At 39.6% G+C, this 14,983-nt stretch overlaps 1 protein-coding gene across 1 annotated transcript in view; it reads right to left on the bottom strand.

Moving 5' to 3' along the window:
• Positions 1 to 14,983, bottom strand: part of LOC140233209 (GPI ethanolamine phosphate transferase 1-like) — a 52,030-nt gene that overhangs the window by 26,470 nt on the left and 10,577 nt on the right. Inside the window, exons 10-11 of the mRNA XM_072313322.1 lie at positions 14,579 to 14,830; positions 7,566 to 7,761 (exon numbers count right to left, since the gene is read on the bottom strand). Coding sequence (XP_072169423.1) covers positions 7,566 to 7,761; positions 14,579 to 14,830 — 448 coding nt within the window. The remainder of the gene's footprint in view (positions 1 to 7,565; positions 7,762 to 14,578; positions 14,831 to 14,983) is intronic.

Here is a 14,983-nt window from a genome sequence, read left to right as displayed (position 1 = left end):
CTAGTGCTTTTGTATGCTCAGCGTATTGGCATAAATGTGCAAATGGAAGGCTAGACATCTGTGTGCAGCTGTTGCTTGCCCATGTTGCTTGTACATACAGTACATCATTCTCATACTTACCGGTAGTACTCATGTAACCGGAGTAAGATACTTTTGTGGGGTTGTTGATTTCAAAATGTTTTCAACTCATGAAATTCAAGCAAACAAAACCCTCACAAAATATCTAGCATCTACAGTATGCTATTTCTGCCTGCCAAATGCGTGACACTTTTTTTGTGTGCTGAAATGTGACATACGCCATTCTGACACCAAAGACCATCTTCTTTGAAAATTTGGAAGATGCTGGAAAAACTCCCAGAAAGGGGTCTCATTTCTCACTAAGGACTCCTGCCATCCGCTTTAAACTTGATGTTGTTATAATACCTGATTTGATGCATAGCACATATTACCAGTATTCTAACCCCATTGTCTGTAATGACCTGGAGGATCCTGTACATGATCTTTGAAATCTATAGCATAGCCAAAAACAGCAGTAGCCTAGATTTGACCATCATATACCTGAGTGAAGCCAACCAAAATATGACCTTTAACCCCATAAAAGGCAGAATGCTAGGGGAACCACTACCAGAGACCATGGGTCTAAATTGCAGCATGATGCATGTCCATACAACTTTGGAAAATCAAGAAAATTAATGAAGAACATCAACATAGAGAGCACACACCAGAAATAATGCATAGTGGCTGCCTTGGACCCAATAAAAAGGTAGACCACTGAGGGTTTGCACAACCAAAACTAGTCCAAGCCAAAATTTGACGATGCAATACACTTATGTACAAAACTTGAATAAAATCTGACCAAAAATGTGGCCAGTAAAACAAGACAGGCTCTGCCCTAGAACATATAAAAGGTAGAACATTGGGGGCAGCATCATAAAAAAAATCTAGGAGTTCAGATTAGACTATAATAAACTTCCGTACAAAACTTGAATAAATCTTTCAAGAAATGCGGCTAGTACAGCACACACAAGGAGAAAATCAATAAATCAACCTTTTTGAGTATATAAAGGCAGATAAATGAGGACACTATCACCAAAGTTACAGGCAGTAAGATTTTTTTCATGATGTACCTCCTTAAGAAATCTGAAATATATCCACTCAGTTGTTGTCTTTTTTTTCTGGTCATCATGTCAAAAGAAGTATTATTTATTAGGCATATCAGAAATAAAATGACAGGCTCATATTCCATCAATGATTAAGTGTGTATTTGCAAGTAAAAAAAAAAAAAAAAAAAAAAAAAAAAAAAACACACATAATTTCCATTCAGTTACTGGTTACAGTTCATTATTCTGAAGGTTCACAATTCCAAAAATGAAGTAACATTTGTTGTTCTGAAGATTCGTTTATCTGAAAATTAAAAAAGAAGGTTCTTTATTCTAAATACACGTCCATTTATCCAAAAACAAAATAAGGTTCTTAATTCTAAAGGCTCATTAGCATGCACCTATTTTTCATTTTCAGATGAACAAATCTTCAGAATGCTGAGCCTCATTGAATTTTTAAAATTACAAAACCTTGGGAATAACCAACAGCACCCAAATTACTTACTTACAATTTTCATTTGCTAGAGTAACCATAAGTTAGTATCACTCAACGCCATCAAATCCAGGGTAGTTTCAAAACCACAACCACGCAGACTTAAATTTATACTAGAATTTGAAAATAAAAAGATGGAAAAAAAAATCTACTCAGTCCAACAAGCTATCAGCAAATATTTGAAGAAAGTTTTTAAAAGTCAGTGGACATTGTATCTTGTCTTGGATGAGAATCAACATGGCTCTTAATAGAGCATGCATGCATAAACCAGTTCTGCACATTGAACCATGGCAACAATCACTACAGTAACAGAAGACGTCCTGTTTGACAAGTTTCCTATGTCAGAGACACCATCAGGTACCTGGATCCCATCCAAACAGGACGTCTTTGCGGAATCTGAGGAGACGTTTCTTCATCATGCGGCACTATATTTCACAGGAATGCGTTGGATAACGAACCTGGGCTACGACAAATAAAACAAACATGTCTTATTGAATGTCTTCGCTGTATTCCAAATGGCTCAGGGGAGGGTCTGTGGATGCACCTCCCACGCGACCTCTTTTTCTTCCTGAATGGTCCTGTCATTTGTCCCACCCACCCCCCCCCCCCAAAAAAAAACCCACATAACAAACAAAACACAACAACAACCCATAGTTTTCTGTCATTTAATGCTCAGTTTCAGGTTTGTGTAACCACCCATGAAATGTAACACTGAAACACTGTACGTTTTGATATATATATATATTTTTTTTTTTCAAAACTTTTTGTTGTCGCATTTCCTTCCTTTCCATGTTTGAATATGCTCAAGAGATACAGTTATACAAACAATGCTAAAACAATAACATTGGTGATTACAACAAGACTTTTATGCAACCTATGCAGTCTTATGTGTTACACCCACTACTGGCAACAACACATTTTCACTTAAAATCTCAAAGCATAACAGGCTGTGTAAAGGGTGGATAAGCTGAGTGCTCACCTCCAGCCCAAAGATGAAGGGGGGAAAAAAAAAGATACATAAACCTAAAATAACCATAAAAAGGGAATAATTCAGGAGAAAGGTTGTCAAAAGCAAATAAACAAACACACCAAATCAAATGAACGCTCAATCAAAATCTTGCTTCCCATGTACCGGAACCCAAGACTGCACTGGCTTGATTCTAAGAACAACAGAATTTGAACGCTGCATGATATTCAAAGCTAAGTCTGGAGTAAAGTTCGCCCAGAATCATTCCACGAAAAAGCTGCTTTGCTTGAGACTAACTCTCTAGAGCCATTCCTTTCACAAATATTTATTCATGCATTCATTCATACTTTTGTTTCATTTTACATTTGAAATTGGGTTTCCAAAAATGTTCAGCTTCTTCTATTTAAAAACATTGGCAAAACTTTGAAGTTTTGGGAGGATGTTATGCGAGATAACAGATTGGTTTAGTTGATGAGCTACGAAGATGCTACATACACTGTACACACACAGGGGTTTCTATGAAATCCCAAGATGGTATTAAAGGGTGTGTACAGTTCTGGTCGAGGTGAGGATTTAGCTTTTAACGTTTTGCGAGATATTCAGAAACCACTCTGTGAGATGTCAAAGAGCATGCAGTTCTAAGGGGTATCAAAAGTTTATTCAATGAAATTTGGTTTTGAAATGGCTGAGATACATGTATCCAAAAACAAGGTGAAACAAAGAGATCCTAATAAAGTTGTGGCATGTCGCCTTTTATTATTAGCACTTTTTTGGATATCTCAGCCATTTGAAAACCAATTTTCATCAAATAAACATTGAATCCTTCTTAAAATTACATGCTCTTTCATATTTCATATGAGGCTTTTCATTATCTCACTTAGGAATGTTCAAAACATGAATCCCCACCTCAACCAGTACTGTACAGTCCCTTTAAAGGCCCATCCTTGGTCAAGGCACATTGGTTCTGGCATAAAACTTTAGAGTCCAGTTCTGTTCAGACTTATTCTTCATGCCCTATTATTATTTCACTCACCTTGGTACAAAATTGGGTAGTTCAGGTTTGTGTGGGATATGCTACAACACCTTGAAGCATGGCTTCTTGCGCCCCTATCACAACAAGCCCATTCACACACACTGAAAAATGTGATTTGAATCATGATTCAAATCAAGCTTTATTGCACTCTTGTTCACAAAAAAACAAAGTAAAAAAGACGAAGAAGCAAATCAAAATTGAATGGGTTCACGAGGAAAAATCTTGACCCAAATCGCGCCCCTTCAAGCAAGGTCAAGCCGCACATGCCAGAGTCTCGGAGTTTGACCTGACTTTGACCCAACTGTCTCTAAACGTCCAACATGTGCCTTGCATTATGGGATATAAAACCTGGCAAATCTTTGCTCACATTCTTACATACTTAGCACCACAAATAATCGTGACTATTTTGGAAATGTTATACTTTTAGAGGAGTGGGGAAAATTATTTGAATCTCACAGATAGTTGTGATTATAATATTCAAATTCATCAGGGAAAAAAAAGAGGTTTTTGTGTTGCAATTCAATTCACAATTCAATTCACAATTCAAATAATTGTAACTATGGGTGACTGTGAACGGGCCTAATATATGCCATAGTACACCTAATACTGGCAATCTACATTAAATGCCCCACACCTACCAAACAATACACATTACACCAATCTTTACATTTACTTTGACAAGGAAGGGGGGGGGGAATGATATCAGTCCAGGATGATTGAGCAAAAACTTTGAATTGAAAATTAAATAACAGAACTCAATGTCTATCTTTTCAAATTACATGAAATGTTGCTAAAAGATTCCATCTCTTATGTATGAAATGGAGTACCAAAGAGTGATGTCATCGCCATTCATCGCCATGAAAACTGGCTCTAAACAACCTCACTTGGCCCAAGTGTTTATGCTCGGACCTGGTTCCAATCATCACTTTGGTACTCTACAGGAGTGACACAAAAAAAGGGGGGGGGGGGTATGGTAGCAACCATAGCCCTATGGGTATGTCTGTGTGTATACATGTGTGTATATAACATGCCACACAAACATTGCTATTGCACATGTAATGTCTATGAAGTAGAGTTGGTGCTCTCTTTGTGTGTGCAGTTGTATTTGTGCCAAAATCCAAAGCTGGTATTTGCCAAAAAACACCTCGTAAACTTTTCAGGGGATGGGGTTGTTAGTAAGGATCCTGATCACAGAGTATGTAGTCAATTGTAACTCTAGATGAGATGTTTTGTTCACCCCTGTAGCAAGGGCGGATCCAGGAATTCTGTTAAGGGGAGGTGTCTTTGCAAAATTATAGGGGGGCGCATGCATCCCCCATTTTTTCTTTTTATTTCTTTTGTTTTAACCAAAAATAAAGAGGGGGGCGCGCGCCCGGAGCACCCCCCTCTGGATCCGCCACTGCCTGAAGTATATCGAGTCTGATGTATTCTGCATGAAAACCAGTGTGCATTCATACTATTTTAAAATACCATATTTGCAAGTGTGAGTAATGTAAATTTATAAATTATGGGAAGATTGCTCTTAGGTTTGTTTGTTTTTTCCTCATTTTTTCTTTGTCAGATGCAAGACCTGTGTTGGTGTGACATGCACTGACGGATCAAAGCATTTATCTAGAAACTCCGCAAACTGAATCTTTTCTTTAACTCATATGTACACGTATGTACGAAAACAGTTGATCTTTGAAAACAAAACAAAACAAAATAGATAAAATTGTATGGAACAGCATTTTCAGTTGATATGTGCCATTACAATATAATGTCATAATGTCATAATGTCATGTAATACTCCCTGCTTTATTCTACAGGTCCTTAAGTACTACAAAAAAAAACATAAAAGAAAAAATAGTTGTGGCACTTGTTGCTATGCTTAATAGACATGTGATAAAGAAAACGAAAATATTTTGGCCAACCACACATCTTAAACACTCCCCCTCTACTATATACGCTCTTATTTTTGCGAATTTTGCATATCACAGTTGGATCGCGAATTTAACAACACGCGAAAATGTACATGCGCTAGGGCAGTACTGCCTTTACATTTGCGTAGGCGTCTATTCACGAAAACAACGTCTCGCGAAAATGTCAATGACTTCTTCATTCTCGAGAAAATCTGTACACGAAAATAACAGTGCATACAGTATTAAACAGGTTTGAAGGTATGATAAAACTTTAAAAGGGGCTACAAGTATGCACACTCATGGAGCAAATATTACTGCTCTTTGTTCAATACTCTAAGGTTTGGTTAATAAAAAAATCTCACATAAGTCAGACGAGCTCGCACAAGCACCTTGATATCACATGTTCAAACACAACACTTCCCGAACTAATTTTCCAGATAACCGTAATCCATTTGCAGACTAGCAAACGCATCAAGAAAAAAAAAAAAGGAGGGGGAACAAAATGATTTGGTGCTGATAAAGAGTCCACTGACCCTATCACAATTGGGCAAATTTATTACCCAACACTACAGCCAACTGATTGCCATCATCAATTACCACTGCATGGGACTGATAGCCCTTGGCACTGGTTGGCAGTATAGCCAGACAACATAGCTTAAAAGGCATCAGGCTCTTAAGTGACTCACAAAAAAAAAAAGGGAAAAAAGATATACATTCTAGAAATTCAGTTCCCCCGAGTCCCTCACAGGAAAATATTCTTCTTAATATACCTTGTTGCTGATAGATTCCATCTTTTTGGGGGCAATGATTTTACAACCCTTCCTCCCCCACCCTCCCCCCCCCCCCCCCCCCCAAGCTGGCTGATAGTAGCTTCACATCACATGGAAATTTACAAGTGGGGATTTTTTTGGAAGCCCATGTTTCACATGAATTTTCTCATTTTTCAAGCTCCTCACATTCCACGAGCATCTTTGTTGGCTGTTGCGTTCACCCATGCTTTTGATATGAATATGGAAAAGAGCGACCCAAAATAGGCAGGTTGGCAAAAGCTATGGTATGCTTCACAATCCCTTCACACAACATGGTACCATACTTTTACAGAATATTCATCGACACAAACTTCCAATGACATGTGTGCTCACCGGGGTGTAAGATATACCGGTAGCTCTCATTTTAATGTGCAAACTGTCTTCACGATTTATTTTGGGACATTTTGGCCTCTCGACACCACAAATATGAATACGTACTGACGAGAATGAAACTGTACACAATCATTCCACTGGCCTGACTCACACAAAACACAACTCCAACTACAGGACAAAGATGTCAAGTCATCCTTGGAGAGGAACATAACTTCAAAATCTGAATACATCACCCCTGATTATCACCTCTGCCTTTTCCTCTGCTTTTAACCTTTCAACCTTGATATTGTTTGAGGAATTAGCTCGACTGCCCAAGCACCTCAATAGGCTTACCCTTCATCAAAAAGGCAAAAACTACAGCATGAAGGGAAAGAGGCTTTCTAGAAAGGAGAAAATTGATAAAGGTCAAATTATGATAAATACCAGTTTTAACCATTCCTTAGCAGTAAATGTGGATTGAGCACTATTCATTTAACTCCTTCTGTTCTCTGTGACACTGCTTTAACCCTTTGTGCGATATGAGTGCTGATTGCCACAGATAACTCCAGAGAGTTGCACACACTGTCCACGGTCCCTGGCACAGACAGTGTCAAATATCCACTCCCATCAGAATCGTGTTGCCACAGAAATGTGGAATGGAAAAGGCAGAGACGATAGCAAGTGGGATAAACTCATCTATACAGATGCTCCATGGACTCATCTCATGTACCAGCTTAACAACAACAGGAGCACAATTCAAGGATATTCATCTCTTATCTTTACCTCTCTTTTATTGTCGATATGAACAAAGACTGCATGTGACTGACATCTAGTTGGTTCACCAACCATTTCAATTCCCTGCAGTTTTCCATTGGGGTGAGAATTTTTTTAAGGGAGAGAGAGGCCTCTTTTCGTTTGATTACAGCGAAAAATGTGTCAATTATGGGACGTACCTTGCTTCTGCCCCTCTGCTCGCTGCACAGCGGCCACACCGCCACTCCCAGAAGTCCGAGCGAGATCACCTCCCGGTGGAAGAGGCTCAACACGAGCGTTTCTATGGCAACCAGACCCAGCACCGCCGCGGCCGCCACCCTCTGCCAGCTGTACCTCGCCGCGATGGCCCGGAATGATTGGCGGAACACATCCCACCTATCAATCGAGAGATAAAAATCATTCCTGGTAGAGGGCATCGTCCTTGGCACGAACACTTGGATCCTGCCTCTGGCGAAAATGTCAGACCGCATGACTCATGCATTGTATCCCTGTTTACTGACACTCCATTTTTTCCCTTTCTCCAAGTACAAGTATATTCATTGTTGAACATCAAATGCAGTGTCATAGCTAATAACCTAGTGAAAATTAATACCCAAAATCCAGTTAGCTTTGTTCACCTAAACACCGACACACATAAGCTTTCTTGATTTCTTTCTCCATCCTATTTTCTTTCTTCTTTTTTTCTGGTCATCACACCGAAAGCATCAAGGTTATCGCCATATATGGTGCGAAACAGCGTGCTCTCTTCTCAATGATCGTTAAGGTCAATCACGCCCATAACTGTCTGAAACAAAGGAGACGATTAACGGCCATGACATACACTTAAAACCGCAGAAACCAAAGCACCAGCCCTGTTATCATAACATGGGATGCTTTTTATCGTTGGACCCATGTGCAACAAGAGTGGACGTCTGCCAATATTCTTGCATCAACATATGTGTGACAGTTTGATTTTCTCGCTGCCCACGTCACGCACATGTAAACGTGCGGATGTGTCTCAATGAGATTTTGTAATTTCCCGACTGGTCGCTTGATCGTAAACAACCATCTTTTAACAAAGTCTAGTGGCTTGTTCAGAGAACCAATTTACAGAGCAATGCAGGAAATGTGTATCTGTATTTTTTCCCCATATTACCTTCATCCTTTATACAGACAGTTCCATGAATGAATTATAACCGTCATTGAATCTTAATAAATGAAGTCCAAAAGAGAAAAATTATGCCAATATCATCACTACTCGGGCTAATCAAAACAATGGCAGACATTTAGACCCAGCAAAATGTGATAAATTCTACATGCACTGCATTATCATCTCAGTTAGATTCTAATGGTGTTGGCTAGGTACAAAGGGCAGTAACACAGAGATAACATCGTACTGCACATACAGCAAGTAGCTAATTTACATCAAAAAGAAAGAAAGAACTAATGGAACAAGTGAAAACTCACTTGTCATATAATTATAGTTCACACAGACTATTATATGATTGAAACCAGTATTTTTTTCCCACAGGGCAAAACCAATTATATTTTGCGTGACAAAGATAATTTATTTAATGTATACTGTGCTTGATAAATACAGATCTGACATAAAAAGAGCAGAGAAATGTAACCTACTCTGGCTTCACTATTTTTGACTGTTCTCCTTCACTATTCTTCCAAAAACAAAATCTTCAGTATCTTCCCTTCTCTTATTCTTTGACATCCTCTTCTTCTGCTCATGCTCTGCTTCTTCCTTCTCATCTTTTTTTTTTATCCTCAAGTTTTCTCCTCCATCTGGTCTCCTCATCCTCCTGCTCTACCTCCTCCTTCATACTTTTTCCTCCTAATCCTCTTCCACTTCCTCCCTCTCCACTTGTTTACTCCTCTTACTGCTCTTTCTCCTCCTCCGCCTCCTCATCTTCTTATTTCATTTTCCTCTCCTCTTCCTCCTCCCCTTCCTCTCTCTTGTTTTCTCCTATGATTCAACCTCTTCCCCATCCTCCTCTAACTCCTCCTATCCTATCCTCCTTCTCCTCCTCCTCCTATCATCCTCTCTCCTCTTCCTCTCTCTCTCTCTCATCAATCTCCTCTTCATCTTTATCCTCCATACTCTTCTGCCCCTGGTACCACTTCCTCTTCTTTTCTGTTTTCCTTTCCACTCTTCCTTCTCATCCTCCTCCTCCTCCTCCTCCTCCTCCTCTCCCTCTCTTTCTCCTCAGTCCCCTCTACCTCTTACCCCTTGTCCTCTTCATCTTTAGTTGTTCTCCTCTTCTGCTCCTGGTCCTACTTTTTCATCTTTTTCCTTTTTTAACTTTCCCTGCTCCTCCTCTTCCTCCTCCTCCTCTTCCTACTCATCCTCCTCCTCCTTCTTCCTATCCATTCATTCCTCTTCATCCTAATCCTTCCTCTGCTTGTGTGCAAGCAAAATGGTCAAACCACATCCCAGCATTACAATATGAGAGGATGCAAATATGTGTAACTAAAGTATGGCATGGAGAATGCCCACTGAACTGTCGGTGGATTTGTTTTTTCTTTTCAAAACAATTATTGTACAATTAAATGGCGATACATTGTCACTCACAAATGTTCATGAGTAAACGGTGTCATACCATCTCCAGCAGGTATGACATAAAGGCTGCATTTAATCCTACAATATGCATGACAACTTGTCGTTTGAGTTGCAATAAAATCATTTCCTGTCCTGTAGCAGTTTCCATAGCTTGATGGGAATGATTGTCATGATTATGCAATTTTTTTCATATTAATCTTGCATACCCGTAACCTCCATGGCAAAAAAAAAAAAAAAAAAAAAAAAAAATAGCTTTGTCATGGTAGTAGATATGACATTTATAATGTCAGTGCCAGCTACACTTGGGATTTCTTCCGCCCATCCTTGTAATAGAATGACGTGCGAAGTGAAGCTCGGCCAATATTTGAAATAAAGATTGACAACCAACATCGGTCTCCCAATTACAGATCTGGGTTACAGCTAACTACTTTAACCCGCTGAAAGTACGCCATGGTGCGATTAGCCCCATGGACACTTTGGAAAGGACATCGCTGTGTTTCACATAACTTGTCTCTAAAATAAAGGCATTAAGGATATTGCAATTTGATACAATTATTCTTTTCCTTTTGTTTATTTGTCAATGTTTCAGTGTGGAAAACTTGAGAAATACTGAGTTGCAGAGCAAATGGAGTTTTCATAGTGTTGAGATTAAGACAGGAGTGATGTTGCTGAGCATTTGACTAATTTCTTGACTCATCATTTCACATTTTATAATTTTTGTGTGTATGTGTGTGTGTGCGTGCATGTCCATCTTATCGAAAACATATGGGCAAATTAAATGAAATAGAAAGAAAAATCTTCCAGCACCCACGAGATCTATCTTTGTGATTCATGTAACCAAATGACCATGTGCTGTATGGGTGCTTCCCTTATAAGAAACACCGCATTGAGCTCCAACAACCTATTCATCATCTATTCATTATCTATCTCAGGCAGAGTCACTATGTTTTGCAAAAAAAAAAAAAAAATTCTCCTCACTGAATAATAAACAGATAGTAAATTTGCACTTGAAAACCTTCCAATATCCACCAGCATTCTATTGACCACATTTCGCATAATGACACATCAATAAGAAACGTCTGATCAACACTGGTGAGTTGTGCAACATACTAAAAGGAGGGGGGCGGGGAGAGGGAAATTGTCTACTCTTGAATTCGCCTGACTTGATTGAAGCCGTTTCACACCAACGAATCATGATAGTCTATCACACCTGTCAGAAAATGGCTGTATGAGCTTCTACACAAACCCACAGAAATAACAATAAACTCAAAATAAAAAACAAAAATAAAAACAATACCAAAACCTTTTTTTTTCTTTTTTTTTTGGGCACACACTACCATAGGTGAGTCAGACATGGCATGTGTGAAAAGACTGTGTATAGTCTCTCTGTACAAGATATGCACTTCCTTCACATAGAGCCTATCCTTTCCCCACAAACAACAAAAAGAGAGAAGTGTTTGTCACCCAGTCAATGTTTTGTTGTACAGCTAGTGAACAGATGTGATGTAATGCAGAAAAGCCTGACAGAATTCACATCCTGTATGCTGGCATATTTCTTCACAGCACTGATCACTGATAGTTGATACAAGTGCACCCTCAAGACTTGTACACATTTGGACACGCCAAACTAACATACACACATATACTCACAGACACACAAAAGGCAAAGGAAGTGGGGCAACTCTGCAAAGTCAGGAAAAGCAGACCGAATGATGCTCATCAAATGTCATTTTCAAGACTTTATAACACCTTTCTGATTTCCTTTCTAATTTCTGTCTTTGTGGCGAAAGTGCCACGGGTCCATTCTTCCACTGATGAGAGACATACGGGTATTTAATAATCAACATGTCTGCCTCAGCGAGTGGAAACTATAGAGGGAGTACTTCATGGCTGCTTTATGGACAGCATGTTGCAGACTGTGGCACTTCGAAGGGGAATTCCAGACCTGTTCAAAGTTGGTCTCACAAGAAAGATTTAAATTTCATCAGCACAATAGTGAAAATCTCATTGAAATTGGATAAAAAATTTAAGAAGTTATGAAAATGTGAATTTTTGCTAATTTTCACCAGACACTTCTGGAACAGTCGATATGAATATGCAAATGGGTGAGCTGATGTCATTGCCTCAAAACTTCAAAATCTTGACATTTCCACTATTTTGTTCAAATGCAATTATGCCCTAGTCTCAAATCTTGATATATCTGACTGATCATTATTTTGAAGTTATTAAGCCAGGAATAACATTATATTGAACAATTTCATGGCAGAAAAAAAAAATCATCTATTTCTTTCTTATGATCGATGGAAAATTGGGAAATTATGACATCACCAGCTCACATATTTGCATAGTCATTTCACTGTCCCAGAAATGCTTTGCAAAAATTAGTGAAACTTCATAATTTCATGATTACTTCCCCAATTCTGATCTGGATTTGACAAAATTTTCACTGTTGTTGCTATAAAATTAGACTCTTCCTTTGCAGACTAACTTTTGATTGGCCACAAATTCTCTTTTAGGGGTGCCTCCAATGTAATATAATTCCCCATAGGGCTAAGATGTGACAATCTGGTTTCCATCAAAAAAAAAGGGGGGAAAAAAAGGCGTAATATAAATTTTGTGAATGCTCTTCTTCAAACATATACAGTATCAGTCTCACATCTCTTCGTTCGGACACAGCCAATAACAAGCCCATTAACAACATACTTGTTGAAAACTAGGAGATTACCCCCTCAGTTTTTCTTCCCGCTCCCTTAGCACAATCTTCTCACCATTCTAACTGTAACTCTTTACCAGTTGTCTTGATGCCTGACTCACAGACTTCAATGCAAGAAATGCATACATGCACACTGAACGCCCCCATCGATGCAAATCATCTGCTGCACCCATATCCATCCCATCTACCCCCCATACCTCATTCCGCCCACTATCTACCAACACCCGAGTTAATCCTCCCAGATCCACTCTAAAATTGACGCACCCCAACAACAATGCAACAACTTAATCTCATCAACGAATAAATCGCGCCACCACCCACGGCAACACACACCGCCCAGCCTGATGCGGCAAACAATCTCCTTCTAGGTCTGCACTCTCCATACATAAGTCGCCTTCGCTTAGGTTGCACCTCACTTCTGACGAAGGTTGGTCAGTTGGACTGAAATATCATGCACTTAGAGTATCTTAGTCATTCTCATACTAGATCTCTAGAGCTTTTGCTCATTTATTTTTACAATTCTCCACTTCTTTCTCCTATCATATACAGTCTGTAGTCCAACTTCTTCTCAATTTCATCTTTTTCCTTCCTCTTTCTATTTCCTACTTTCCTAATGACCCACTGGTCTTTTTCAGGACGACTTCACCACTTTACAGTCATTTGCAAGGACCAATTCCTCAGTTCTTTGGCCCCCTAATTGGGACTACATTCTAACTTTGTCTTCTCTGCCACATTCCCTCCTCTACTGGAGTCCTTTTTTTGGTGACACAAAATTTACTCCTGAGCCAATTGCTCCGGTCATATTTTCTCCCAGGACTTAGGGTTGGGGTTAGGGTTGCGATAGGGTTTTAGGTTTAGTTTAATGTGAGGTTCAGGATCAGGGCTAGGGATGCGCTTGTTGGTGGAATTTATGTTTGACTTAGCATGCAGATGTTTCATTAGAGCAATTGTCGCAGCAGCAAAGGTCATTGAACCCTTTTTTTTCAGGACTACACTGTTAATCAGTATTCATTCTCTCCCACAGCTCTCTTCCATAGGAGTCAATCCTGGGATCCATGCAAGTACTGTATACGCCACATATTTAGCGAGTCTACATTTTTGCGAATCAGGACTTCTCGTCGATTTTGTGAGTGGTTAAATTTGTGATCGTGGAGTACAGTACCGAATGGAGAAATGTAGGTGTGCACGTGGCATTCAAGTCGGGGATCAGAGTCAATATTTTTGTGTCTTAAATTCCCCTGACAGCATATGACTCAAGAAATCTGCAAAAATAAAAACCTTGTGAAATATTCGGCGTATACAGTATGCATTCTCAATTGCTCACTGACTTTGTCGTCTCTTGCTTCACTTTGTAATGCATCATTTCTAATTTCACGTCCTTTTTCAATTCTCTCTCTCTTATCTCCATGATTTTCCATCCTTCTCTTTCCCCCTCTCCTCCTCCTTTCTGCTTCATCTTTCTCCTCCCACCGACTTCCGAACCCTTTAGCTGATTCTCACTCTCATGTATCAACTGTCCTTGTCTCTTATTCTCCCATCTCTAATAGTGCAACCTGAACTTCTAGTTCACTGCTGCCCTTCGACTGTCACCATTTGCCTCCACCTATGTTGCTTCTCTCCTCTTCTCTCCTGTGTCTAGGTTCCAAACAACTGTCTTTTTAAGGACTACATAATCATGGTGTTACTGCAAACCTCTGAAGCAATAAAAATGGCTGATAAATGAAATGATAAAAATAGTTGAATTGAACATGAGATATCTCTAACAAATGAAAAAGGTTTACAAGATGGGATGTATGTGACTAATACCAGCAAAAAAAGAAAAAGAAAAAAAAAATCCTCTCACACTCCCATTTTAGCTTTAATGCTGAAAGAATTGATTTCTCAACAGCATCTGCTGAGCAAATATTTTGGTCGCCTCTCAGATAAGTTACCTCCTAGCCACAGCATACCACAGCGGAATCGGGAGGAGAGTGTAGACGTAGTGCTTAACAGGAGAAGACTGGACGGCCAGGAGAACGCTGATCAGACCAGCCAGGGCGCAGAACCCCGGTAGCAGCCAACGCGGTTCTCTGTTGCCCCTAGCAGCGGATGCTGTGGATGGTGTGGCCAGGTCGGTGTGGTGCTTCAGGAGAAGGTGGAGTATGTAGCCCATCCAGCCAAGGTAGCTCATTGTGACGCTAGAGCTGTATGCCATAACAAAAAAGCACACCCACTACAGCACTGAGATCAATTTCCACCATGCAGGTCAAAATTTTGCCACACAAGGTAGTGCAGCCCTACTGGAGAGTGACTGATTTTTTAAAGCGAGCATGTGGAAGAACACTCAAGGTAACGGA

The sequence above is a fragment of the Diadema setosum genome, chromosome 9, assembly GCF_964275005.1.
Source record: "Diadema setosum chromosome 9, eeDiaSeto1, whole genome shotgun sequence".
Taxonomy (NCBI): Eukaryota; Metazoa; Echinodermata; class Echinoidea; order Diadematoida; family Diadematidae; genus Diadema; species Diadema setosum.
The sequence above is the reverse complement of the archived record's forward strand: the minus strand, read 5'-3'. Positions and strand labels throughout refer to the sequence as shown.